At 43.5% G+C, this 25,305-nt stretch overlaps 1 protein-coding gene across 3 annotated transcripts in view; it reads right to left on the bottom strand.

Moving 5' to 3' along the window:
• The window catches only part of mdn1 (midasin AAA ATPase 1), a 99,472-nt gene that overhangs the window by 17,544 nt on the left and 56,623 nt on the right, over positions 1-25,305 (bottom strand). For 2 of the 3 annotated variants that reach the window (XM_034150385.1, XM_034150384.1), the window contains exons 54-79: positions 24,588-24,754; positions 23,796-23,916; positions 22,481-22,694; positions 20,562-20,802; positions 19,863-19,986; positions 16,656-16,820; positions 16,353-16,567; positions 15,344-15,731; positions 13,577-13,689; positions 12,770-13,442; positions 12,483-12,644; positions 11,676-11,961; positions 11,352-11,590; positions 10,538-10,633; positions 10,253-10,347; positions 9,524-9,648; positions 8,979-9,137; positions 8,214-8,323; positions 8,027-8,100; positions 7,518-7,701; positions 7,090-7,234; positions 6,665-6,811; positions 6,031-6,157; positions 4,186-4,291; positions 2,729-2,844; positions 311-718 (exon numbers count right to left, since the gene is read on the bottom strand). In XM_034150385.1, the coding sequence (XP_034006276.1) occupies positions 311-718; positions 2,729-2,844; positions 4,186-4,291; positions 6,031-6,157; positions 6,665-6,811; positions 7,090-7,234; positions 7,518-7,701; positions 8,027-8,100; positions 8,214-8,323; positions 8,979-9,137; positions 9,524-9,648; positions 10,253-10,347; positions 10,538-10,633; positions 11,352-11,590; positions 11,676-11,961; positions 12,483-12,644; positions 12,770-13,442; positions 13,577-13,689; positions 15,344-15,731; positions 16,353-16,567; positions 16,656-16,820; positions 19,863-19,986; positions 20,562-20,802; positions 22,481-22,694; positions 23,796-23,916; positions 24,588-24,754 (5,000 nt within the window). Of the gene's footprint in view, positions 1-310; positions 719-2,728; positions 2,845-4,185; positions 4,292-6,030; positions 6,158-6,664; positions 6,812-7,089; positions 7,235-7,514; positions 7,702-8,026; positions 8,101-8,213; positions 8,324-8,978; positions 9,138-9,523; positions 9,649-10,252; positions 10,348-10,537; positions 10,634-11,351; positions 11,591-11,675; positions 11,962-12,482; positions 12,645-12,769; positions 13,443-13,576; positions 13,690-15,343; positions 15,732-16,352; positions 16,568-16,655; positions 16,821-19,862; positions 19,987-20,561; positions 20,803-22,480; positions 22,695-23,795; positions 23,917-24,587; positions 24,755-25,305 lie in introns of all 3 variants that reach the window. The other variant, XM_034150383.1, reaches the window with a different exon arrangement.

Here is a 25,305-nt window from a genome sequence, read left to right as displayed (position 1 = left end):
ATCAGACTTTAGTTCCACCTGGAGTAAATTCACAAGCTACCCTGCAGTATACAAAAGATTTAAAACTAATTAAATTCATTATTAGTCTGAAATGGGCAAATCTGCATAATGAGTATGTTTACTTTTGATTGACATCTGACACAGCTAATGCTGATCGCCCTCTCTTGCTAAAAACAGCCATTGGTTAAAAGCCACGTCAGCTGTCAATCAAACCAGGTCATTGTCTCAATTTGTGGCACCCAGGACAAATGATAGAATTGTTAAAGTGGGACCCCTGCTCTCCCTATCAGGTAAACAGCTTGTGTGTTACCGTGAGTGCAGCTGTCTCTCAGAGGTCTGCTGAGCGACCCCGTCCAGCTCCACCTTCAGGTCCTGAGTCTGCTTCAGCATCAGGTTCATGCTCTGGTTCAGCTGGCTCCAGGCGGGGTCTCCTCTCCGCAGCAGACAGCCAGGGGGTTGGCGCTGAGTGGCCAGTGGGGAGGGGCACCTCAGGGTGAGCTGCCTGCCACCCCCCACCTCCTCCTTCTGCTGGAGGTCCTCGGGGCAGCACTGCAGCAGCCAGGCCAGCTGCTGCAGGAGGGTGGAGCACTGAGCGGCCAGCGCCTGGCCCCGGCCCACCCACTCTCTGAGGGAGGCCTGGGGGGGCAGGGTGCAGCCGGGGGCCTCACTGTGGCCCTGCAGGTCGGCCTTAAGGCCCTGAACACTGTCTGTCAGCCTCCTGGGAGCGGGATGAGAGAAGAAGGGTTAGAAGGCATAACAGCCAGAAACACCTCAGCAACACATTTTCATTGTTCTATGGGAGGGATAGAACTAAAGTCCAGCTGAGGCTCAGAGACTATTTTCCTTATAAGATAGGATGAAGAGAAGATATACTTTATTGATCCCAAATTGTGTAAATGTTTTTGTTAGAGCAGCATGTCAAAACAAGGCATTGCAAATCATTTGAAATAAAAAGAATAGAAAATAAACAAACAAACATCTCAAAATAGAAAAAACAACAGAACTCAAAAGTATACTGTGAAAGATACATGTGTTACTCTGTACTTCTATTATATGCAATAATACAAATGTACCTAGTATTATACAACGTTATCAAACTGTGGATGCACGTTAAAAAAGCTCTTACTTATATATATAAGTTAAACATGAATAATATAACACTTTGGAACATGCATAATGATTACTTTTACTCTTGATATTTTGATGTTGTTGATGACCATTTTTTCCGTACTTTTACATAACTATTTTATTTCAGAACTTCTATAGGGGTTAGTCTTCATTAAAGGATCCTCCATTTGTGTGAACGCGACATAAGGGGTACTAACGGAACTAAACGCGAAAAGTACGGTGAAAAGTACTCAGGTGTGAACGCGGCTCATCACTGTGTATGGCTGCTGTGAGGAATCTGACCCTGACCTCTGACCTCACTGTGTGCAGTGTGTGATGAATACAAAGAAGTTTCCCCAATAGGCGCTTTCACATCGGAGTACTTCTCCCAGTATAGTTCCGATAGTTCTTGAAATTTTGCGTTCAGACCAAATAAATCGAAGTACTTGGTGTGAAAGCAAAGGGATCAATAATTAAAATGTAATAATACTAAAATAATATTGCTTTTCTATTTTAACCGGATGCCAAAATGACATCATGTGTATAATTATTTTTAAATTACTGTGTACATTTCCTCTTTAAAATCCTTTTTTTTGCACCAGGTGTGTTTACTCTTTAAACAACAACCTGTTGTCCAACTTCCAAAATCTAGATTCAGCTTTTATTTACACTTAAAGGTAGGGTAGGTAATTCACTTCAGAAACACTTTTTGTTATATTCCATGGAATGCTCTTAACATCCCGATAGCAATGAATACATGAAATGCTTTGACAAAAAATACATAAAAACATGTCATCTGTGGAAGCTGTGGCTCTGTAAAAAGCACGACCAATCATCTGAGCCGGCCCGGGTCAGATGACTGGATGGCCTACCTGCCTGTCAGCCTTCCATCTGTGCACAAACTTATCTCGTGCCCTCATTGGTCATGTGCGCGTTCGTGTTTGTTGGAGGAGAATTGTAGCGCACTCGAGCTGGTTTCTCCATTCTTACCTACCCTACCTTTAACTCTTACATCCTATCAACTTTTGTCCTCCAAGTTTGACTATTTAGAAAGAATTTAGTATAAGTACATATGTTACACCTTTTACTGTAAGGCAACTTGATTCCTACTTATTACCACAGGATTGACTCTTCTTTTTGAAAGGTATGGTGAATAGACCTCATTTACACAAAACCAAAGCTTATTTCAGAGTTATAAAAGAAACAAATGTTGAATGATTTTACAAACTTGAACCCAGAAGACTACAGCTGCTACAGTATACATTTGAATAAAACCCAAAACCTAATTCAAATGATCATAATTATTATTATAAAAAGGTAGAAACACGTTTAAACCTTTTGACAATTTCACTATTTTTTTTAATCATTAATGTCTTTTGTATGAGTTTTCTCTTTTGAATTGTTATTCACTGTCTACATCTGTACATTTATATTTTAGTATGTTATTCATTTGAGTATTACTTTCCTTTGTTGTATTATTTTTATGTTTATGTATTCTCTTTTGGGGGGGTTAAACATTTGTGTAATGTCTTTTGTTAGAAAGGAAGGAATGCCAATAAAAGTATTTGTTAAATTGGTTGAAAGTGATACACGGCCTGTGAGAGCAGAGCAGCGGACTGACCTGAGGTGGAGCCACTGCTCCGTCAGCCCGGCCAGGCGCTGCCTCTGCTGGAGGAGCAGCTTGAAGAGGTGAGAGGAGAAGCCTCTGCAGCGGTCGATGTTCCCCACACCCAGCTCCTGCACACACACAGAGAGACACTTCAGACCACAAGGCCAAACACACACACAGAGACACTTCAGACCACCGGGCCAAACACACACACAGAGACACTTCAGACCACCGGGCCAAACACACACACAGAGACACTTCAGACCACCGGGCCAAACACACACACAGAGGCCCCCGATTCCAAACCACGCCCTACCCCTCCGTGACGGAGTGAACTCCGTGTCGGAGTGACACTCGCAGCTGAACGAGGCTCCCTCCTGTCAGATGGAGGGAGTAAATACAGCGGCAAGCTTTGGAACAAACTCCCCTCTCTCCGGCAGAAACAGGAAATGCCGTAACTGTATGTAACAGCTTTCAAATCAGCATCTCTTGGACAAAAAAATGTAAATTAATAACTCAAATAAAACTTCAAACATCTCTAATTGTGTTACTTTTTTGTAAAGCTCTTTTAGTTTTAAACCTGATGTTTATAAGCTTCTTAGTTTTTGCAACAGTCTGTAAATATACACAACTTTATAATAAAATGCACACATTTACCTTTTTCTAGACTAAACACAGGTATGATCCTAAATTAAAAACATATGAGGTTATCATGAGGTTGTTAACATCGCAATTTATCAGTGGATGTTTGCTGGAACTACTACAGAGTGTTTCCTGACGGACACGCACAGCGTTGAGACCCGTCAGGTAGGGCAGCAGGTGAAGTCAGGATCGATGCAGACTCGCTGTTTGAGGGCTTGATAGCCCACCCCCCCTCCACACTCGTTGGTTTGGAACAGCACTTAATGTGGCGGACCCTCTGCGCGAACGCGCAAACGGAGGGTAGGGTGTAGGGGGTGGATTGGAATTGGGCCAAAGACACTTCAGATCACAGGGCCAAACACACACACTCACCCGTTGTATAAAGTAACTATGTACATTTACTCAAGAACTGCACTTAAGTAATTCCATGTTATGCTACTTTGGACTTCTACTCCACTACAATTCAAAAGTAAATGGTGCTTTTACTCCACTACATGTATTTAATACCTTTAGTTACTTTACAGATTTGGATTAATGATGAAATATAATCAAGTGTTAAATCAGACTTTAGTTCCACCTGGAGTAAATTCACAAGCTACCCTGCAGTATACAAAGTCATTCAGACTAGCTGCACCTTTACCAGCTTTGAGAACACTTTCATGATCAATCATTATAATCAAAACTTGTAACAGAGTATTCCTACACTCAGATCTTGTACTTAAGTAGAAGTACCAGAGTCATTTTTCCACCTCTGCTCATCACTATAACCTGTAGACAGAGAGGAGTAACTAATACTACAGGTGGTGATGTTATATTGCTATATTGACCTTGGCAGCGCTTTGCAGAGCCGTCAGCATGGCGCTCCTCCTCGCCCAGGAGCGGTAGAAGTACTTCTGACATCCATCCCAGGCTGCCAGCAGCTCTGTGAACAACCTGCAGCACACAGAACAGAGAGCAGTCAGAGAGGTCATTATAGAGGATTTACCCAAGCCTAGTTTATCAGTAACATTAATGATGATAATGGAAACAAATCAATGAAGTTGTACAGGGTAAAAAAGAGAAATTCTGGTGATCCATTTCATCTAATTCATGGATAATGATAAATGTGGTTAAACAGCACAACTAGAGTGGAGCAATATTGCGCTCCAACGCGTTCCAGTCATCAGATGACATTGGTCTGTAACGCGTTACTGTTGAGAACAGCAGTAATTACATTACAGTTACTGAGCACAAAATGATCTTATCTCTGCGATGAGCAGAGTCTCAGCAGAGATAAGCAGTCGCAGCAGGGGCGGCGGGTACTGTAGGCTAGGGAAGGCTAAGCCTTCCCAAATATTTGTGTCACTGCATCCTGGTCAAATAAATATATAATGTATAATGTTTGTGTCTTTGACATTAGCGCTGCTATGCAGCCACCTGTGCCCTGTGCACTATGAAGCCAGTTCAACAGACCCTGGATATGTTTGAGTTATCTTAACTAACCCTAACAAACGAGATCTCGCTAAGCGGTCCTACGACGCTGGTTATCAACTCGGTAAATCAAGCCAGGGTTTCTCTCTCCAGCTGAGAGCGCGTTCACGTGAAAGGGGCGGGGTTAGCTACATTTGACCAATCACAAACAGGGACAAGTGTACTGACAGTGCAACGTCATACTTCAATAATGAAAAGTAAACTAATATTAGACAAATATGAACTTTAAACATCCATGACTTAAACATATAATCCAGGATACAACACATAGTTGCACCTGCAAGGTGAATATAGAACAACTGGTTAAAAAATAAATAAACTACCGAGTGTTTGAAAGTGTACAACAGTTGTATGATATCACTTAGACGGCTAAGACACGAGTGGATCTGACTTTAATTACATTTGAGTTGAGTGTTTCGTCAACTTAATGTGTTGCTTAAAATAATACTTCTGCATACAGTATGTGACAATGTAAGTGTTGCACGGCCAGATACGGCTCGAGAAGCTGACTCAGATAAGGAAATATATGATATATTATGATATTATATGATCGATGATCTGATTGATGATGTGATATGAATGATAAGTGCGACACGTCGGCGTCTTCTCTGCATACGGCAGTTTAAACTGTAGCCTATTTCCTTTATCCTGTAATAGGATTTGATCGATTTAAACTCCGCACACTGAGCTCTGATTGGTCAGCAGGCGGTTTCATTGAGTTGATCTCTTTTCTATAGACGCTGGAGGCGGGCAGCGTCAGGTAAAAAAAGTTATTTAGCCTTCCCAAACCTGAGGCGCCTATGAGGCGCAGCAAACATCATGGAGGAAATGCTGCTTGTTTCCACAGTGGAATTGCCGTCTTTCAGAAACATATTGAGCAAGATACAGGTAAAGGGGGGCGTTACAGAGTAATCAAAAAGTAATGTAACTAGAAGTGTATCTCATTACTTTCAGCAGTGAATAATTTAGTAAATTACTTGTTTTTTCTTTTGGTAATGTGTAATGCATTACTTTTTTTGAGTAACTACCCCAACACTGGAGAGGAGTCATGGAGTTGGTGAACTCACTCAGTAGTTTCACTTTGTCCAACAGTGTCTATTCAAAATGTGCTGTCAGTAGTTAACATCAACTACCTAAAATACATCCCTATAAACTGGGATGTATTTTGATAAGCCTCATTATAGTAAGAAAGGTGTAATTACATGCTCTCAGCCTGCTCCTGGTTCCTGACAGCAGACAGAGCGGTGGTCATCTCCAGCGGCTGCATACACAGGTTCCTCTCTGGGTCGACGGTCCGGTTCCACAGCAGGCCTTTACGGTACGACAGACCTGGATAGGACCAAGAGAGATTTCAGAGTGAGGTTTGAAGAACTTGTTTTCCTTCTGAGACTTATCAGAATCAGAATGCCTTTATCCATCCCACAGAGGGGAAATGTACATTGGTACAGCAAAAGTAAAGAGCCAAACATAGCTTCATCTAAATTAAAAAGCATGCATAAAATATTCAAGATATAAATAGAAATTACACAAAATACAATTAAAAGATTTCACATCCAGTACCAGTGACAGTATTTGAAAAATAAGTGTAGCATGTATAAGGTAGTGTGATAGCAGCCAGGTGATAGTAGATATATTGCAGTTATTTACAGATTTATTACAGAAGATGAATTCTCTAACTAAGGGACAGCAGCCAGTAATAATAATTATGATGCGGCGTATATATACAGTATATTCCACATAGTAATATTGAACAACAGGGGTGTTCTAGTCTTTGTTGTTATATGTGTGGTGGTCTACCAGGGTCCCTGATGGCTTCTGATTAATGAGTGAACACACCTATTCCTGCGAGCATCTTGAACAGTTCAGACAGAGCTCTCTGCTTCTGCTGCAGGATGTGCTTCACTTCAGACTTCTGCTTCTCCTTCTCTGCCGTCATGTCCACGGTCAGGTTCTGCAAGTCCTGCAGGTTGCTGATCACCTCACCTGAGGAGGAGAATACAAATAAACTGCATTTACCCTGGGGGGTTTGGGGAGCAATACACCAGCTATGTGAGGTGAGGTGAAGACACAAAAACAAACCACATATTTTCCTTACAACAACCTTAATGTCTATCATCAGCTGCAGGTGAACATCTGAGGTTAAACCCTCCACTTTATCAAGAGGCTTGTGTAACTGATTCTATACTGTGTGCAGAAAACCTTTTATGGGAAGCTTGTCTGTCAAAAGACAGATATTCACTGTGTCCAGGTGGGATGGTTACCAGTGAAGCAGTCCAGGTCTTCAGCCAGCTCCGGCGCCGGGTTCTTCTTCTGCAGCTGGACGCACAGCTTCTTCATCTTCCGGGTCAGAGCCGGCAGGCGGCCCTGCAGAGAGGAGGCCTCCACACCTTCTTCTGGGCCCTCGAGCTGAAATATACAATCGAACCGAGGTTATTCATTCAGCCGAGGTTATCTCATTCAACCATGAAGAAACAAACTAAAAAGCAAGAATCCTGCAGGTGTATTTCCTATCTATAAGATGAAGTGCTACTGCATTAGCTTCACTGAAAGCCAAATCCTTTGTGAGTGCTACGTACAGAAGGTTTTCTTTATTTTTTATTTGCAAAGATGCAGTCAAAACAGTACTTATCACCATAAGTAAGGACGTGATAATAACTGATATAATAATCATGGTGAATATAACAACAACCTGCAGATCTCGGCCCTTCCCAGGCAGGGTGTTCTTCAGAGCCTTGTGGACCCGATGGAGGGGGGTCTCCTCTGGGTTAGCATCCACACTGTCCAGGCTGGCACTGCTCCCCTCCTCCACCAGAGAGGGGGCACTCGGCCCACTCAGAGCCGCCTCGAACTTCTTCACAAACTTGAAGAGAGTCCTGAGAGGAGAAGGGAAGACGGGCAGAACAGAGGGGGTGAGAGGGCAGCCATCTTGTGTTCAATGATTTTAAAAGACAGGGGAAGAACACAGTTCAAATAACAAAAAGAATTGTAATAATACAAAGTGTATTAAATAATGAGAATCAAATAATACAAATTAAAGAAATAACAAATAATACATACATTTAAAAAGTAAAACAATTTAGTATGTTTATACAGAATACAATTAAATAATACAAAAATATATACATTTATTACTTCAATATTTATTAATAATACTCAAAAATGAATACACGGCACAATCTTATTGGGGTGATATGTTACCGATGCGTCTTGTCCACTGACTGCTTGATGGACCAGAAACTGACATCGTTCCATTTGGAGATCTTGACAAAGTCCTGAGAGGAACACATCACAGAGAACTTCAGAATGTGCAGCGCTGTAGACTCTGACATGTATGGACTGGGTTTCAGGGTATTGGTATGCAGTGATAAAGGAGACTCATAGAAACCTTGAGCTCCTTCTCGATGGGCTGCCTGAGCGAAGTGATCTTGGTCTGGATGCCGTCAGAGAACTGGCTGTAGTATTTGTGCAGGTTCCACAGTAGACTGGACAATGGCTCTGTAAAATAAACTAGTTAACAGGTCACCCGGATCAATAGTTCAGTCTCCATCAATGCAGGAAGCAACACTCGATATTAGCTGGTTTTGCCCTTTTGCTTTACAAAGGTCAAATGTATTTGAGGATAAACATGAACTAAAAGAGATGAGATGATAATTTCCTCCGCACTATTGAATTCAGTCCAAATCCAATCAGTGGTGTGAACCAGTATGTATAGTCCCAGTGTAGCAGCTGACCCCGTCTGATCTACGGATCAATACGTCCACTCCGCTAATGATGATGTAATGAGTTGTAGGACCCCAAAGTGTTATGGTAGAAATGTATAGTGCAGGTCCCCAGCACATAGAAACTGCCGGATGCTAACTTGCATATGTTGGGAATTTGCACAATTAGCATAATTTGTCTTTGCGCTCCACTGCAATCAAAATATCATGTATATTAGAGTCTTTGGGAAAATATTTTCACACTAAACACCTACAGTATATCTATGCGAGTCAAACAAAATGAAGACTGTTGATTTGCTGCAGTGTTTTCACAGTATAACAATGATTGGTTCAGGACGGGTACAGAGGAGAGGAAGGATCACATTACAGAGTGGATCTGTTACACATAGAGCCCTGTGTTAGGTCAGACTAAATGAACAGTGCTGGCTGACCTTGTCTCGGCTGCTGGGGGTCCAGCAGCAGCAGGTGGCAGTGGAAGCTGAGCAGCGTGTCCAGGCGGGTGTGGAACTGTCCCAGGGTGGAGCCCTCCATGAAGGCCTGGAGGGTGGAGCACACCGAGGACAGGGAGAGGCGCTCCACCTCCTCCTCACCTAGAGCCAGGAAGACAAACATTTTGTTCTGGTTATACAGTTGTCTGACAATGGGAGGAAGTATGAAGCTTTTACTTATTTAGTTTTGCCTTTAAATACATACTGATGAGTTATGTTGTGAGCCACCTACTGGTTAATGAATGTCATTCTTCATTGCTATTTGTCACAGTTACAGAGACATAACCCTAACACTTGGTTAAGCAGGTAAGAAGTACTTAGCTACTTTTCTCATAAAAAACACAGTTTTAGTTTGATATATTTCCTAAAGTCCCCCCATGAAAGCACATTAGAAAGGACATTTTAACTCGGCCGATTACAAAATGTGTTGATGGTTTAAAAAAAAATGTCATCTGAATATTTGTGTCATGGGAGCCATGATGTGTTACCTTTCTCAGCATCCTGCTTCTGCTCCTCCAGGTACCTCTCCACCAGCTGGTAGATGGAGAACCAGTGTTTGGTGGATCTCTCAGTGTGCCGCTTCAAAGCGTTGTCCAGACTGCTCGACCAGAAACTACACGTAGCACAGGAGAGGACACGTTTACATTCTACACACAGGAACAGGAAACAGCTTGTTCTGATCCTATACTCTGGTAGAGGAAAACACCGCTAGCTGAGGATTCCAGTCCAGTTTGAATCTTCCTAAAGCAGTACCTAAAAGCACCTTAAACGAGTTGACAGTATGTCTTGATACGCTGAAAATGGGATGCTGCCTACTCTCACACTAAGCATGAATATGTATGTAACAAGTAGGTGTAGCTATGACTTCGACTCATTGGAAATATTTTAATAACTTTTGATCCTCAAGATTTGAAGAAGGTGCTGACCAAATCCTAAGCTAATGTACCTACCAACATTCATACATCAAGCACAAACCCACAGTAGGGCCTGCCTTTAAGGTGGTGCCGTTGAGCCATGCGTAATACCCAGATTTTACATACATTTTCTCCATGTGTGAATTTTGTGCAACATTGAATCAAATTTTGGAGCATGTTTTAGGCCCGCAACACCGTGTTTCATCTCTGAGACTAAGAATATTTCTTACAGTTTCAATATTGTCCCTTTTGTATCTCGCACCCTAATCAGATGCAGGCTTATTGAAACCCTCTGTGTCTCACCTGAGCTCCAGTTTGCGCCACTGGATGATGAGCTGGGTGACTGCTTCCAGTTCCTTACGCAGAGAGACTGAGCGGCTGGCGTTATTCTCCCAGTCCTGAGGAGAGCACATAACACGGAGCTCACTTCAGTGCAACACATTTACATTTCAGAAAGTACAACTATCACATTTGGACCTGCTATTGATGGCATCTATTAAAAAAGTCACAGATTTATTTTGTAGTTGATTAGCTGTGTCAACACTAGGTTGAACTCCCGATGGAATCATGCATGGCACATGAACTCACCTGAGCTTTACTGAGCAGGATCTCCAGACCGTTGAGGAACTTGGCCAATGGGCTGGCCAGAGTGAAGGTCTGGATCCTCTCTATCACCACCGACAGCTGAGGACAACACACAGGGATACACACCATGTGATCTGAGAGCAACACATACCAGGCTCCATAACTGTTCAATGACATGGGACTGTTTTCTTCTAGTCTTATCTGCCTACAAACAATCAAATGTAAAACTCCTAGGTGGACATTGTGGGTTGTTATAGTTACAGATTTTTTATTTGAGCATAAAACAACTCATCACTAACACAACAAAATAAATCAATTTGGCCTTTAAAGCAAGATACTAGAGTTGTATCTAATCTATCAATATCCAAGAACCAAAGTGTTCATGGTCAGTTTGTAAGATATCGATTGATGGATATTTATTTTTATCTCCGTTATGCTCTCTGTAGATACAGATACTCTTACTACTTTAAATCCAGGCTGAAGACTTTTCTTTTTGCCTCTGCTTTTAATTAAACTATTCATATCTCACACTGCACTGTGAATTGTGTTCATGTATTTGATATATTATCTTGTTTTACGTATATTATACCATACCATTTTATTAAAAATACCATTTTATAATGTGTTTCCACTGCACATTTCTTAATGCTCTTAATGTCTTTCATTTCTGTAAACCACTTTGCGTAGTGTGGAAAGTTGCTATATATATTTTCCTTGCCTAGGAAAAGACACAGGCCCTAATTGTTGTACTTATCAACAGCAGCGCTGGCTTCCTTCCTTGCGTTAGCAACTGCTAACTGATTGAAAGGGAGCTGACCTGTACGAGAGCGGGGTGCTCGGGCCAGTCCTCCAGCCTCTGCTTCACCGCCACACCCAGCTGCAGCAGGACAGGGAGACACAGACGGGCCTCGCTCATGTTGGGCTGCTGGTAGAAGTCGTAGGCTCCCTCTGAGGTGACTGACAGGCCATCGGGGCCCCCGGAGCCCTGCACTGTGTTCTGCAGGAGGGCAGACAGCAGCAGCTCACTGCCTGTGAGCTGCTGGTCGATCTCAGCATCTGCAGGGGACACAGAGGAACACATTTAACAACAAAACTCAAGAGAGTCTGCATTGTTGCTATTTGAGTGACAGTAAACACTGACCAATCAGATGATAGAAGCGGGACATCATAGGGGAAGCAATCTGGTAGGAGGAGACCAAGGCTATGATGTGTTCTCTGCTGTGATTGGCTGGTGTTGTGCCCTTGTACCACAGTGATCGGGCGTGTCCCAGAGAGAGGCGCTGATGGACCTTCAGCACTGTGTTCATGGCAGCCACAGACAGGAAGCTGCCCTCACTGGACTCCTCCTGGACTCCCTCCTCCTCCTCCTGACGCTCTGAGTCTGATGGACCCTCCAGACTCGGCAGGGCCATGATGTCTGCAAAGTCCTGAAAAAGTGTGGAAGGAGACCTTTAAACGTTTGAACATTGTTTTTTCGAGTTATAATGTCTCTCTTTGGTGTAATCTAATTTCTCTGCTGCACTAACAAACACAGGGTAGTGATATTTCAAGAGGGTAAATCTTTGATATTGATAACCGTTCCATTTGATCATGGTCATCCACCTTATTACCAGGTGAAGTTACGACCTGTAGAAACGTACATCTTATAAAAATGTTTGATGTGAAATGTGTTGAACAGTCTGATACTTTCTTCCTACAGTACATTCTAAGCATGAGAGTAAAATCATCAGCATGTTTTTTCAGATTATCATCTTTGTGAGTTTAAATGAGCATTTTAGAATTGTATTTATTCTTCTTCAAAATGAAGTAGGTCATTACTGAGACATCACATTTCAGTTATTTATTATGATTCATGTTGGCAGGGAAACTGGAACAGTCTGTTGTAGCCTCACTAAGATCTCACAGTGTCTAACAGACCTCATGTTTCTCCTCAGGACAGAGTGAATACCTTGTTGAACTGAGGGAACTGCTGTTTGAAGTCTCTCTCCTCCTGCTCGTCCTCAGTCAGTCCTGATCCGTGCAGTCGGCTGCGGTTACGATACAGACTGGCCTCCATCTGCTCCTTCTCCCTCTTTAGTCTCTCCTGTTCGTCCCACTCGTTCACCAGAGCCTGCGGAGCATCATGTTACAGTCAGCCATGCATTCATTTAGAACATTTGAGAAATATTGCAATTCTTGTTGGATAGATTCAAACTGGAACCATTTCTGGATCTGTGTGTAAACTGGAGCTCTGACCTGACAGATGTGTCTGAAGAGGCTGCGGGACTCGGAGCTGAACTCCCCGGTGGACAGGGTGTGGCACTGCACGTACAGCAGAGCATTCAGAAGCAGCGTGGAGGACCGGGGCACCACCTGCTCAGAGTCCTGCTGCGGGAGGAGTTTCCCCACACAGCGCAAGATGTCCATGCAGGATCTGGAGCAGAGGAAGTCGGCCCGGGCCAGGTAGGAGGGCAGGCTGGGGGACAGGGAGGGGAAGGCCAGCAGGCAGGACACCAGCTTAGGCAGACCGGGAACAGGCGTGAGCGAGGCGGCCACCTGGGAGGCCACCAGCCTCATCCCGTGACGGAGCTGCAGGATGCCGGTCCGCAGCGGCCCCACCACGTCGGGGTACAGGGGGTAATCCTCCTGCAGCCTCTGGCAGAAGCGCTGCTGGGAGTTCTGCCACACAGCCTCCTCCTTCAGCAGGCCCTGGATGGCTGACCTGGACTTGGAGGAGGAGGGGCCCTGCAGAGCCTTCAGCAGACGGGACAGCAGCTCCTTCACTGCTGACGTCTGGCCGATGCTGCACAGGTAGTGCTGCAGCTCCTGGAAGAGGCGGCCGTACTGCGGGTCATGAGGGCGGCAGGCCTGCTTCCTGGAGAGCTCCGCGATCTGCTCCTTCACCTGCTGCATTCGGATCCACAGGTACCTGCAACAACAAGCAACACAAGGGGATGAAGGACTATCCAGAAATCTAATATCAGCAACCAGGCCCGACCTCAGCCTCTGGTTGACTTGGTTGACTTGTCATTTTACAGAGGATAACTAGTGGCTGGCTCTGACCTGATGCGAGGGTGCTGGAAGCCGTCAGTAGTGCTGCTCTCCTCCAGCTCCGCTCCGGTCATCAGCTGAGAGGACAGGCTGCGGCCCCTCCACTCCTCCTGCAGCACAGCCAGCTGAAACACACACACACACACACACACACACACACACACACACACACACAACACGTTAATCCAAGCACCAGGCCAAAGTGTGTCTTTATGTAAACCATAAATCTTCCTCACATGAAATCCTTAAGAAATCCTTTATACTGGGGTTCACATGTTATGAAGACAGGCAGGGACATTAACCTTCCTGTTGTCCTTTGTCAAATTAGACCCATTTCTAAATGTTTTTTGTCAGAATGTTTTAGTGATTTCATATAATTGCCACAAAAATAACATTATGACAACTTTCATTGAATTATGCGTTTTATATAAATTAGTAGCATCTGGTGTAATTATGTGCTGCCAAAACATTGAAATGGTTTTCAATATAGAACCCTGACTACAATTTTACATATACCAGTATGTGATAATCCATCAAATGTTTTTCCTCTGATCTTAAACATGGTCGAAATAATAATAATTTTTTTTGAGTAATGAATTGGAATTAGCATTATTACCTAAATCTTGGTTACACCTTATAAGACTATCTGTTTTATAGACACTCAAACCAGGACAAAGGTTGTACAGGGTTAGGGTGAATACCATTTTTCAATATTTAAAAAATGTAAGAGATTGTTTTCATTAAAGTGGACCTATCATGCTATATTTTAAAAATATATTGTAGGGCCATACCTATATAAAACATGTCTGTGAAGTTTTTTTTTCAAAATACCAAACGGATCATGCATTTTAGCCATGCCTCATTTCGCTCTATTTGGTCTTTTCCAGCCCTGTTTTTGCAAGGGCTGATTCTGTGACGTAGCTTTAATGCAAATGAGCTGCAGCTGACCACGCCCCCCTGCAGGAGAGGGGGGCGTACTCAGAGATCAGCTGCTGGGCTGTCAGAAGAGGGGGAGGAAAAGAGAGGCTCCGTTTTTTATTATTATATTATTATATAGAGTCGTTATTTATTTGTTTTAAAGCTCAATAAATAACAAAGAAGACCTCTGACCGGCACTTTTCAAATTTTGTCCGGAAGATTTCAACTTTAATGGACATGTTGACCGGCGAAAAAACATCTAACTGAAACTCTGCCGCACGGTCCCCTCGTCCCTTGGGTGTTTGTCATCGGCTGGTGGACTACCGGAGAGATCTACAGCAGGAGCAAACGCTTGCCTCGGGAGGGAGAAAAAGAGCCAGAGCGGAGAATAAACAGAAGGGCAACCATGGCAACCATGCGCGGGAAGTCTTCTTCGCTGCTTTTATGGCAGACTACAGCGCCACTTACAGGTCTGGCATATGTACTACAGCGTCTCCAGCGCTTTCGAGCGGACTCGTGTGAACGGACACGTTTCTGGTGCCTGTTGCGTGTGGACGGAAGACTTTTTTGATAACGATTGCGGTCCGTTTGCAGGTGGAGCGTTGCCCATGTAGGCGGAGCGTCACCGCCCACTATTCCGGGCTGACGTCAGCTCGGATGGAAATCTGTATCCGCTCGTTGTAGCCCCGTTTTTAAAAGATTTGGGTACGGAGGAAAAGAGAGAGGGTTTTATTTTCTGACGCTGCGCGAGTACCCCGACGCACCGGGGACACATATTTATGTATAAAAGACATCACAAAGTGCATTTTGCATGATAGGTCCCCTTTAAATAACATTTAATAAAAACCATCAGTTGCTCACCTCCTGCTGGGCGTAGTTGAGTTTGTAGGCCCTCTTCACAGCCGGGTCAAAGATGGTCTGTGGGGTCCAGGCTTTGATCTGCAGCAGGCCCATGTTGACCCAGAACACTCCGGACTGGGCGGGCTGGTTGGAGCCTTGGACCTTGCTCTGGACGTACTGCTGAAGGCAGGCGCTGCAGGCCTCCAGCAGGCCGTCAGGGAGCACGTTGGGGGGCAGGAAGTCCCTGAAGACGGTCTGGATCTCCTGGGCCGCTATCAGAGGGTCCAAGTCCTCCACCAGGCTCTCGCAGCTCTCCATGAAGCCCTCCTGCAGGCTGGGGGGCAGCAGGTCCGCCATGCTCTGCAGCTGGCGGCGCAGCACAGCCCCCTGGAGACGGAAGTCTGTGCCCCTGGAGAGGACGGAGGGTTAGTAAGCCCCAAGATGATAAATGCTACACTGTAAAAACCAGAAATCTATCCAAGTATATTTGTCTATTATCGGGTCAGAATATGTCTTTACACTTGATATGAGACATAATAATGTACGAAGTAACAATGCAGTGAGATAGAGGGACTTTTTAGACAATGCTTCTTAAGTATCTTGTTAAGTTAGAGACTCTTATTTTGAGTTGGATCTCAGATGAAAGAAGTTGTTATACAAGGTTTTTAAGCTGCTGTGGTATTTGTAAAAGATGGATCATCTTGTTTCAATAAATGAATCTTACTTGATTTTAGAAACCACATTTTTATTGGAAAACCACCAACTAAGATCAGGAAACAGAACACTGTTGAGCATTTCTGGCTTATTTTGATACAACATTTCCTGATTCATGTAAATATAGTTAAAAATAAGTTTTCCCGACCAATTATAAGATCTCGTTTATCTAAATATCCCATCTTATTTCAAGAGATCTTACCAAGCTAATTTTCACAGATTTCTTTATTTATTACAAGAGAAAAAAACACATTTCATTATTTCTTTTACTTGTTTTTGAGCAGCATTGGAGAACATTAAAACATGTTTGACCTACCTGAACTCAGCCAGAGCAGGGATGGCCATGTTGTCCCACAGCACAGCAGACACGTCCTGCAGCTGCTGGATCCTCTCCTTCCACTCCCCCAGGGTGACATGGGACAGGGAGAGGAGGGCTGCTCCTGACGGTTCCCATGCACCTCCAGTCTCACTGCTGCAGAGAACTCCCAGCATGCAATAGGACCACACGGCTTTACTCAGCAAGGCTGGTCCCTGAAAATAACATGTGTTACTCTTCAAGAAATCCCTTTGATAATCATAGTATATACAGTAACAGCAGCATGAGATGTTAGGTCAGTACCATGTTCTTTGCTCCGTGCTGCAGCTTTGGAGCTGTCTTGGTCTTGGGGCTCAGTGGGGCCCATTTCAGCCAGAGGTCGGGGTCAGAGGTCACACTGCTGGTCCACAGAGCGCCCAGAGCCTCTGACAGCAGCTCACACCAAACAAACTGCAGCTCTTCAGCTGGCTGGAGAGAAGAAGGAGGAATCATGAGCAACATTCTGTGGGTTTGGAGCCTAAGGAAATTCTTTCTTGTTTTCCGTATATTTTGTAATTTAATTTGATAGTACATAGGGGAGGTCTGACAGGAAACCAAGAGGGAGAATGGGGCATCCACAGCAGGGAAGCTGTGATTACAAGGTGGGTCTCCAGGACCCTACGGAATAGTTATTAATCTGAAGTTTGGATCATGTTTGTATATTTTAGTGTGGCAATTATTGATTAAGCCAAATTGGAATTGAGTTTGGGACAGTACTTAATACAATTCTACATGTGTTTTTTTTTTATTATTTGGTTCCTGTTTTTCCTGATACTTAAAGATCTCCTCCAGACATCCTTTAAGACATGGAACAATTTTCAGTGACTGATGTTTTCAGTAAAGTAACATTAAGCAACACACATATTTTGGAGGGGCAATTTCAATTTCGTAACTGACAACAAGAAGATGGGATAACTTCTTTTTTTTATCGAATATTATCATCCTGAATCGATCCACAACTTAAAAAAAATAATGAATATTGTATTTATATTAAAATGAATGACTGATTGTTTTTTTTGTTACTGACAAATAATCTAGATAATTGTAATGATGGAAAGTTATCCTATAGATGAGAGTAACACCTACGTCACTACCGGGCGAAAATTACGCACCGCCCAATTTGGGGGAAAACAACGCTGTCATTTGAACGGCGGTCAATACAAATTCTGAAGTTTTTGCCAATCCGATCAGAATTTTTGGAAAACCGTGGATTTTTGGATCTTCAAAGAGCCCGATTACGATGGCCAGTCAGGCAAACAATTACATTCAATCATTTGAAATCGACAATTGGTCTCGATATATGGTTAAATTAAAATCAGTAGGCGAGGCTGTAATTTCTCCAGCTGTTACTCTCATGAGCGAGGCAGAAAATAATAGTTGTATCATGCCAAAAAGCTGCTGTGTTGTTTATTGCACCTCAAACATTAAAACAAATCCAGAGTTCAGTGTTTCTGTACTTCCTCTAAGAACAAAGGACAGTAAAAGAAGAGCTCTGTGGCTTCAGGCTTGATCGCCATTCAAATGACAGCGTTGTTTCCTCCAAAAGTGGGCGGGGCCGTAAAGTGACGTAGATGTTACTCTCATCTATGAAAATCGATAGCCTACTGCTATATTTAACCATATATCGAGCCCGATCGTCGATTTCCAATGGCTTAATGTAATTGTTTGCCTGACTGGCCATTCAAATCAAATCAAGTTTTATTTATATAGCAAATTTTTTAAATTATTTTTGGTCGAGCCAAAGTGCTGTACATACAATAAAAACACTTTACTACGATAGCAAACAGAAGACAATAAATTACAACAGCAAAAATAAAAATCACACACAGGGACATGTCATGAGTCGTGCTCTGCTCTGACTAGAAGGCCAGAGAGAAGAAGTGAGTTTTTAGTGTAGATTTAAAAACCCCTAGGGTCTGGGCCGACCTCACATGGAGGGGCAGAGTGTTCCAGAGCCTAGGGCCGGCTGCTGCGAAGGCTCGGTGCCCTCTGGTTTTAAGCCTGGTCTTGGGCACTACCAGCAGCAGCTGGTCAGCAGACCTTAAAGCTCTGGCTGGGGTGTAGCGCTGGAGGAGTTCGGCTATATAGGCCGGACCCAGCCCATTTAGGGCTTTGAAAACAAATAAAAGAAGTTTAAAATCAATTCGGAACCGAATTGGAAGCCAGTGCAGTGAGGCCAGAATTGGGGTGATGTGGTCACGCTTTTTATGGCCAGTGAGAAGACGTGCAACTGCGTTCTGCACTAGCTGCAGGCGTCTAATTGACGCCTGGTCCATACCCACATACAGAGCGTTGCAGTAATCCAGTCTCGAGGTAACAAAGGCGTTAATAAGCCTTTCTTGGTCTTGGCCAATAGTCGTATTTTAAAAAAGCAGGTCTTGACTACGGTGCTGACCTGCTTATCAAATTTAAAAGCGCTATTGAAGGTCACTCCAAGGTTCATGACAGAGGGGAGGATGTTTTTATTGAGGGAGCCCAGAATATCAACCTGGGAGGCTAGAGGTTGGGGTCCAAAAAAGATGACCTCGGTCTTGCTCTCGTTGAGGTTGAGGAAATGTTGGCTCAGCCAGGATTTTATCTCTGGGGGGATGTTGTGCTAAGTGAGAATTGAACCTAGGGGCAGTATGTACAGTAGAAAAAGGATGAGGCCCAGAATCGAGCCTTGGGGAACCCCACAGGTAAGAGGGGCTTTAGCAGAGGAGAAGGTACCTAGCTGCACTGAGAAGCTACGGTCTGTCAGGTAGGACCTGAACCATGCAAGGGCAGAGCCTGTGATGCCAGCGGACTGTTCGAGCCGCGACAACAGGATGCTATGGTCTATGGTCTGTCAGGTCTAACAGCACCAGGACAGCTGGGCTACCTGAGTCGGCGTCTAGGAGCAGATAATTAAAAACTCTTAAAAGGGCTGTTTCAGTACTGTGCATGGGTTTGAAGCCAGACTGAAACTTTTCATGAATGCAATGCGTGATTAAGAAAGACTGCAGCTGGGCATAGACTACTCGCTCCAGGGCTTTAGATCAAAAAGGTAGCTGGGAGATGGGCCTAAAATTTGCGAGAATTTGTATTGACCGCCATTCAAATGACAGCGTTGTTTTCCCACAAAAGTGGGCGGAGCCGTACTTTTTGCCCGGAAGTGACGCATTTGTTACTCTCATGTATAAACGAAGTCAGAGTTGTGTCAAGCATTTCTGCTAACCTAAGCCTACTTTCGTTTTGTATCACTTTTCTTGAAGTCACTGAGAATTGAGATAATAAAATACATTTAGTGAAAGGTTTTTGTCTCTGGTTTGCCTTTTTTACGCCATCATTTGCCACACTGCCTTTTTTAGCATTGAAGTAGACGCTGAAATCAGCAGCCTCCAAAATCAATATTGAATTGGAAATTGTTTTGAAAAAAGAATCAATTTTGAATGCAATCGTGACCCTAGAAATGAAAATGGAATGGTGGAAGTGAAAGCTCACTGCACTGACCCTGTCGCTGCTGAGCAGGAACCACAGAGGCTGCAGCTGGCTCACGTTCATGGGGGTGGACTGCAGGCAGTAGCGCAGATGTCTGGAGAGCTCTCTGCGTAGGCTGGCCTCCGCCTCCTGGTCACTGCAAGCATCAGGAACACGTCAGCACACACATCTAAGTTCATTTATATAGCCCAATATCACAATATCACAAAACACGTCTGTCTCAGTGGGCTTTACAGATCAAAACAGTGCTAAAAGGAAAAGACAATTACAGGAAAATAATGAAAAGACAATAAAAAGACAATAAAATAAAATATCATAAAATGTAGGACCCAGGAGGACAAACATAGGGCATCTAAAAACCAGCTCTAAATATAGGCTTCATTAAAAATGAATGTCTTCAGTGCACTCAACATTTTGGAGACTGTCTGTCTCACTGATAAAAACAGGAAGTAGGTTCCAGAGAAAGGGAGCCTGGCAGCTGAACGCTCCGACTCCTGATCTAGTTCATCTTTGCCAATATTTATTACTGTGGAGCTGGAGGCCAAGATGATACCATCGACAGCAATTATGTAATTTGATATTTCATTCCGAATATGTTTGGGGTCCTGTATAATAACCTCGGTTTTCTCAGAGTTGAATAATAAAAAATAATCAAATCACAGCCTCTTAACGGTTTCTATATCAGTTTGCTTTGAGGAGGAATGCAGTTACCCAGGAGCCAGAGCCAGGTGCAGCAGGTCGGTGCTGAGGCGCAGCTGGTTGAGGATCGCCAGCCCCTCCATCAGGGGCCACAGCTGGGCCCTGCGGCTCAGCTGCTGCAGCTCTTCCCTGGCCAGGTGCACCCCCTCCTCAGGCTCCTCCCCCTCAGGCAGGGAGCACACCTCCAGCAGCCCTTTGGAGGTCATGTGACGCTGCTGCTGCTCCACACTCGACACCAACCTCTCCAACACTCCTGAAGAGAGAATAAAGTATAGCACTCACACACTGACCCTTTAATATCAGAGTATAACACTCACACACTGACCCTTTAATATCAGAGTATAGCACTAATGTACTGACCCTTTAATATAAGAGTATAGCACTCACACACTGACCCTTTAATATCAGAGTATAGCACTAATGTACTGACCCTTTAATATAAGAGTATAGCACTCACACACTGACCCTTTAATATCAGAGTATAGCACTCACACACTGACCCTTTAATATCAGAGTATAGCACTCACACACTGACCCTTTAATATCAGAGTATAGCACTCACACACTGACCCTTTAATATCAGAGTATAGCACTAATGTACTGACCCTTTAATATAAGAGTATAGCACTCACACACTGACCCTTTAATATCAGAGTATAGCACTCACACACTGACCCTTTAATATCAAACACTAGTTTCTATTAGACGTAAAGGAAGAAGACAACAAGTCCTCTGCCCCATAAGTTTTCGATTCACAATGCAATGTTTAGTACACCCCCAAAATATAACCGTGCTGAAAAGGAGAAACAACTTTAGCATTATTTACGAGTTATTGGAGCCTGAACAGCAGTGGGGCTAGAGAGGTTATGTTTTTTTCTGAGGGTGGTTCAATACGACAACATTTATTTATCCTGATTGGAGCATGCAAACTTAATAGCCATTAGATAATGGCTTATCATTGTCAGTTTTTACCAACTCACACAAAAAGTAAATACAACTTTCCATATAGTTTTAGTTTTGCAGTTGACATCCATACACAAAATGTCTAATATGTCATCAGCTCATATTAGTAATTGTCATTTCTAAAGGTCTAATGGCGCATTTCCACTACAGCGCGGTTTAAGCGTGCCGTGCCGCGCCGTGCCCGGCCCGTTTTTGGTTGTGTTTCCACTAGGCGTGGTTCCGGCTAGCGGGTACTTTTTCACAGTTTTCTGGCTCTCCAAAATCGAGGTTCTTTTTCAGGGCCAACAACCGGGCAGAGTATGCTAAACTAGTGAGAGAATCGCTGGCAACTACAACAAAATTAACATATTTGACCGTGATTTAATTGTAATACACGTTTCAAAATGATGCCGAAGTAACAACATACTGATACCGGTTAGTAAAAACCATGAATTAATGCTTTGACAAGTCTGCAGACAGACGGCAGGCGAAAAACCTTTTAAAATGCGCGTTGTCTAAATGGAGATTGGCTAAGCTAACGCAGTATATGCTCCGACCGTCCACACTCACAACAACGGCCTATACAGACATAAATAAACCAGCGACTGTATTCGCCATGACACAGACAGTCTGTGGTTTATACTTGTTTAACTTTTGTCTAGTTTCTGAACAGATATGAGGATCTGTGAGCTTGAGAGCTGAGAGCTAACGGCTGATGTTGGTTTTGTGTTTCGCATTGAAGATGACGTCACGGCTCCGCCTACACTGCGTTACCGTAGTTACTGCCCCAGGTACTAAACTGTAATGGAAACGTAGCGTAAAGTGAGGTGGCCTAACAAGGCCTAACGAGGCCTAGCCATACCGTACTAAGCCGAGCGAGGCCCTGCAGTGGAAAAGCGCCATAAGTGACCTTAAACTTTGTCCACCAGTTCTAATTAGTTCATCCTAGGTCTAGGTGTCCAGAAAAGGTATTTGTAGCCCAGGCTCACCAGACTTGTGTGGGTCCAGCTGGTTGTTGGCCAGCAGCACCAGCCCACAGGCCTCCAGCAGACTCTCCTTGAGGTCCAGCCCCAGCCCGGCGCCGTGCAGTCGGACCAGCTCCTGCCTCCAGGGCGCGATGCTGTCGTCCAGCCTCAGGTCGCTCACATCCAGGGCTTTACTCAGGAACCTGAGCCGGGATGCACACTCCGCCACCGACTCCAGCTGCAGCAGGACATGGACACGGTTAGAGGAGTCACTTAGATAATCTGAGTGAGTTACAAACACATTACTGAAATGGCTTTTAATCAGAGGTGGGAGAAGTACTCAGATCTTGTACTTTAGTAGAAGTGTAGAAAGACTCTGTTACAGTAAAAGTCCTGCATTCAAAATGTTACTCAAGTAAAAGTTCAAAAGTATTAGCATCAAAATATAGTTAAAGTAGCAAAAGTAAAGTAGTCATTGTGCAGATTGCTCCATTTCAGAATAATATGATATGTTTTATAATGATTGATCATTAAAGCGTTCTCAAAGCTGGTAAAGGTGCAGCTAGTTTGAATGACTTTTAATGAATGTACTCCAGGTGGAACTAAAGTCTGATTTAAGACTTGATTATATTTCACATCATTAATCCAAATCTGTAAAGTGACTAAAGGTATTAAATACATGTAGTGGAATAAAAGTACACAAATTAAAACTGAATTGTAGTGCAGAGTAGAGGTACAAAGTAGCATAAAATGGAAATATTCAAGTAAAGTCCCTTAAAATTGTACTTGAGTACAGTATGTTAAAGGTAGGGTAGGTAAGTTTGAGAAACCGGCTCGAGTGCGCTAGAATTTGAAAATACACAACCGGAGAAAATCTCCCACTTCCTTACAGAGCCCCTCCTCCAACACACACGAACGCGCACATGACCAATGAGGGCACGAGATAAGTTTGTGCACAGATGGAAGGCTGACAGGCAGGTAGGCCATCCAGTTATTTTAGCCGCGCCGGCTAAAATGATTGGTCGTGCTTTTTACAGTATTACGGCTTCCACAGATGATATTTATTTATGGATTTATTGTCAAAGCACTTCAGATATTCATTGCTATCGGGATGTTAAGAGCATTCCATGGAATATAACAAAAAGTGTATCTCGAGCCGGTTTCTCAAATGTACCTACCCCACCTTTAAGTTAATGTACTTAGTTTCTTTAGACCACTGCTTTTAAAACACTTTCTTCTTTTAAGTTGGACATAGCGAAGATAGCAGAGACGATAGGAACATGAAAACAGCTGCTGATGAGGAGTCAGTTCTAACAGTAGAACTGATGGAGTGTCAGACCTTGAATGGCAGAGGTTTTCCTAAAGTTTTCTGCACGCCCTTCAGAGCCGTGGCCACAGACAGCGGGGTGGAGAGGACCGTCTGGATGGCTGCTGACACGGCCTGGAGCTCCTGCTGACTTCTGAGGACACAACAGTCAGATGTGAGGGGGTGGAACATGTTTCTGCACAATCTTAGATTTACTGGATAAGTAGGAGATTAATTACATTGCATTCAAGATTTCAACAACAACCAAAAATTCACTTGCTCCAAAAAAGTATTCAAAGAGATAATAGCAAATAATGAACATACATACAAAATACAAATAAAAAAGATATACGGGAAAAATGTTAATGAATATGGTTACCATTACATTTCATCCTCACACATGCTTGTAAAACAAACAAACAAATAAAGACAACCCCCCCCCCCCCCCCCCTCAACAACATGGGTGCATTGATACAACTCCGAAATTTCACATGTATAAATATAATCATATACACACTAAAAGGCAGTTTTTCTGCACAATGAGTACTACATTTTGCTGATCATACTTTGTACTTTTATTTAAGTAAGATGTTGAATGCGGGACTTTCACTTGTGATCAAGTATTTTTACAATAATGTATTTGTACATTTACTCAAGTAAAGCATCTGAATACTTATTCAACACAAGAAAGATATAATTAGAAAACCAAGCATCTTCCAGTCATACGCAATATTACCAGCATACAATCTCTGTAAGGTTAAACCGAATGTAAGAAATACCAAATAATAACAAACTCTAACTCTAATTTCTAGTATCTAGTCTTACTCTGGCAGGGTGTCGGCGTCTCCCAGCAGCAGGTGGGGCAGGCGGAGGATCAGGTGTTTCTGCACCCACTGCCAGTGAAGAGACAGCACCGAGATGCCCTGAGAGTCGGCCGGCAGCGTGCTGCACACGTCCCAGAAACGGTCCAGCCACTGCAGCAGCTGCAGGATCTGAAACCAGGGAGACAGACATGAGTTTATCATGGTTTAACCTCTGAGGCAGGGTTTCCGTTAGCCGGTAATTACCGTTTTTTAGCTGGTAACATTTATTAAAAAACGGTAAATTCAAAACCTGCCGGTCAAAATGTCCGGTAATAATTAGGGATGCTCCGATCGATTGGCCTCCGATCATTATCGGCCGATATTCACTGTTAATAGTTTGATCGGTGCTCTCTATAAAGGCCGATCAGGAGAGCTGGATCTGATCGATATGGACATAAACGCGAGTGAAGTATAACCGGACGAGAGAGAGAGATCAGAGATCAGATTCTGAGTCTGACGGAGACACGCAGCTCTGATCACCTGAAGCCCCGCCCACTGAGGAACAGACGGGCTATCAGGAGAGAGGGAGGGAGAGAGGAAAAGAGAGGATCTGTTTCTCCCGTGTTATTATTCAAAGTTAATGTAAACTTTTGAATAATGTACTTCATCTACTACAAGTAGTTTGTTTGAATGTAATAATTATGTTGTTTGTTGTTTGTGGAAGCGCATCATTTATTGAA

Source organism: Trematomus bernacchii, unplaced genomic scaffold, assembly GCF_902827165.1.
Source record: "Trematomus bernacchii unplaced genomic scaffold, fTreBer1.1, whole genome shotgun sequence".
Classification (NCBI taxonomy): Eukaryota; Metazoa; Chordata; class Actinopteri; order Perciformes; family Nototheniidae; genus Trematomus; species Trematomus bernacchii.
This window is presented reverse-complemented; position numbering and strand designations above follow the sequence as displayed.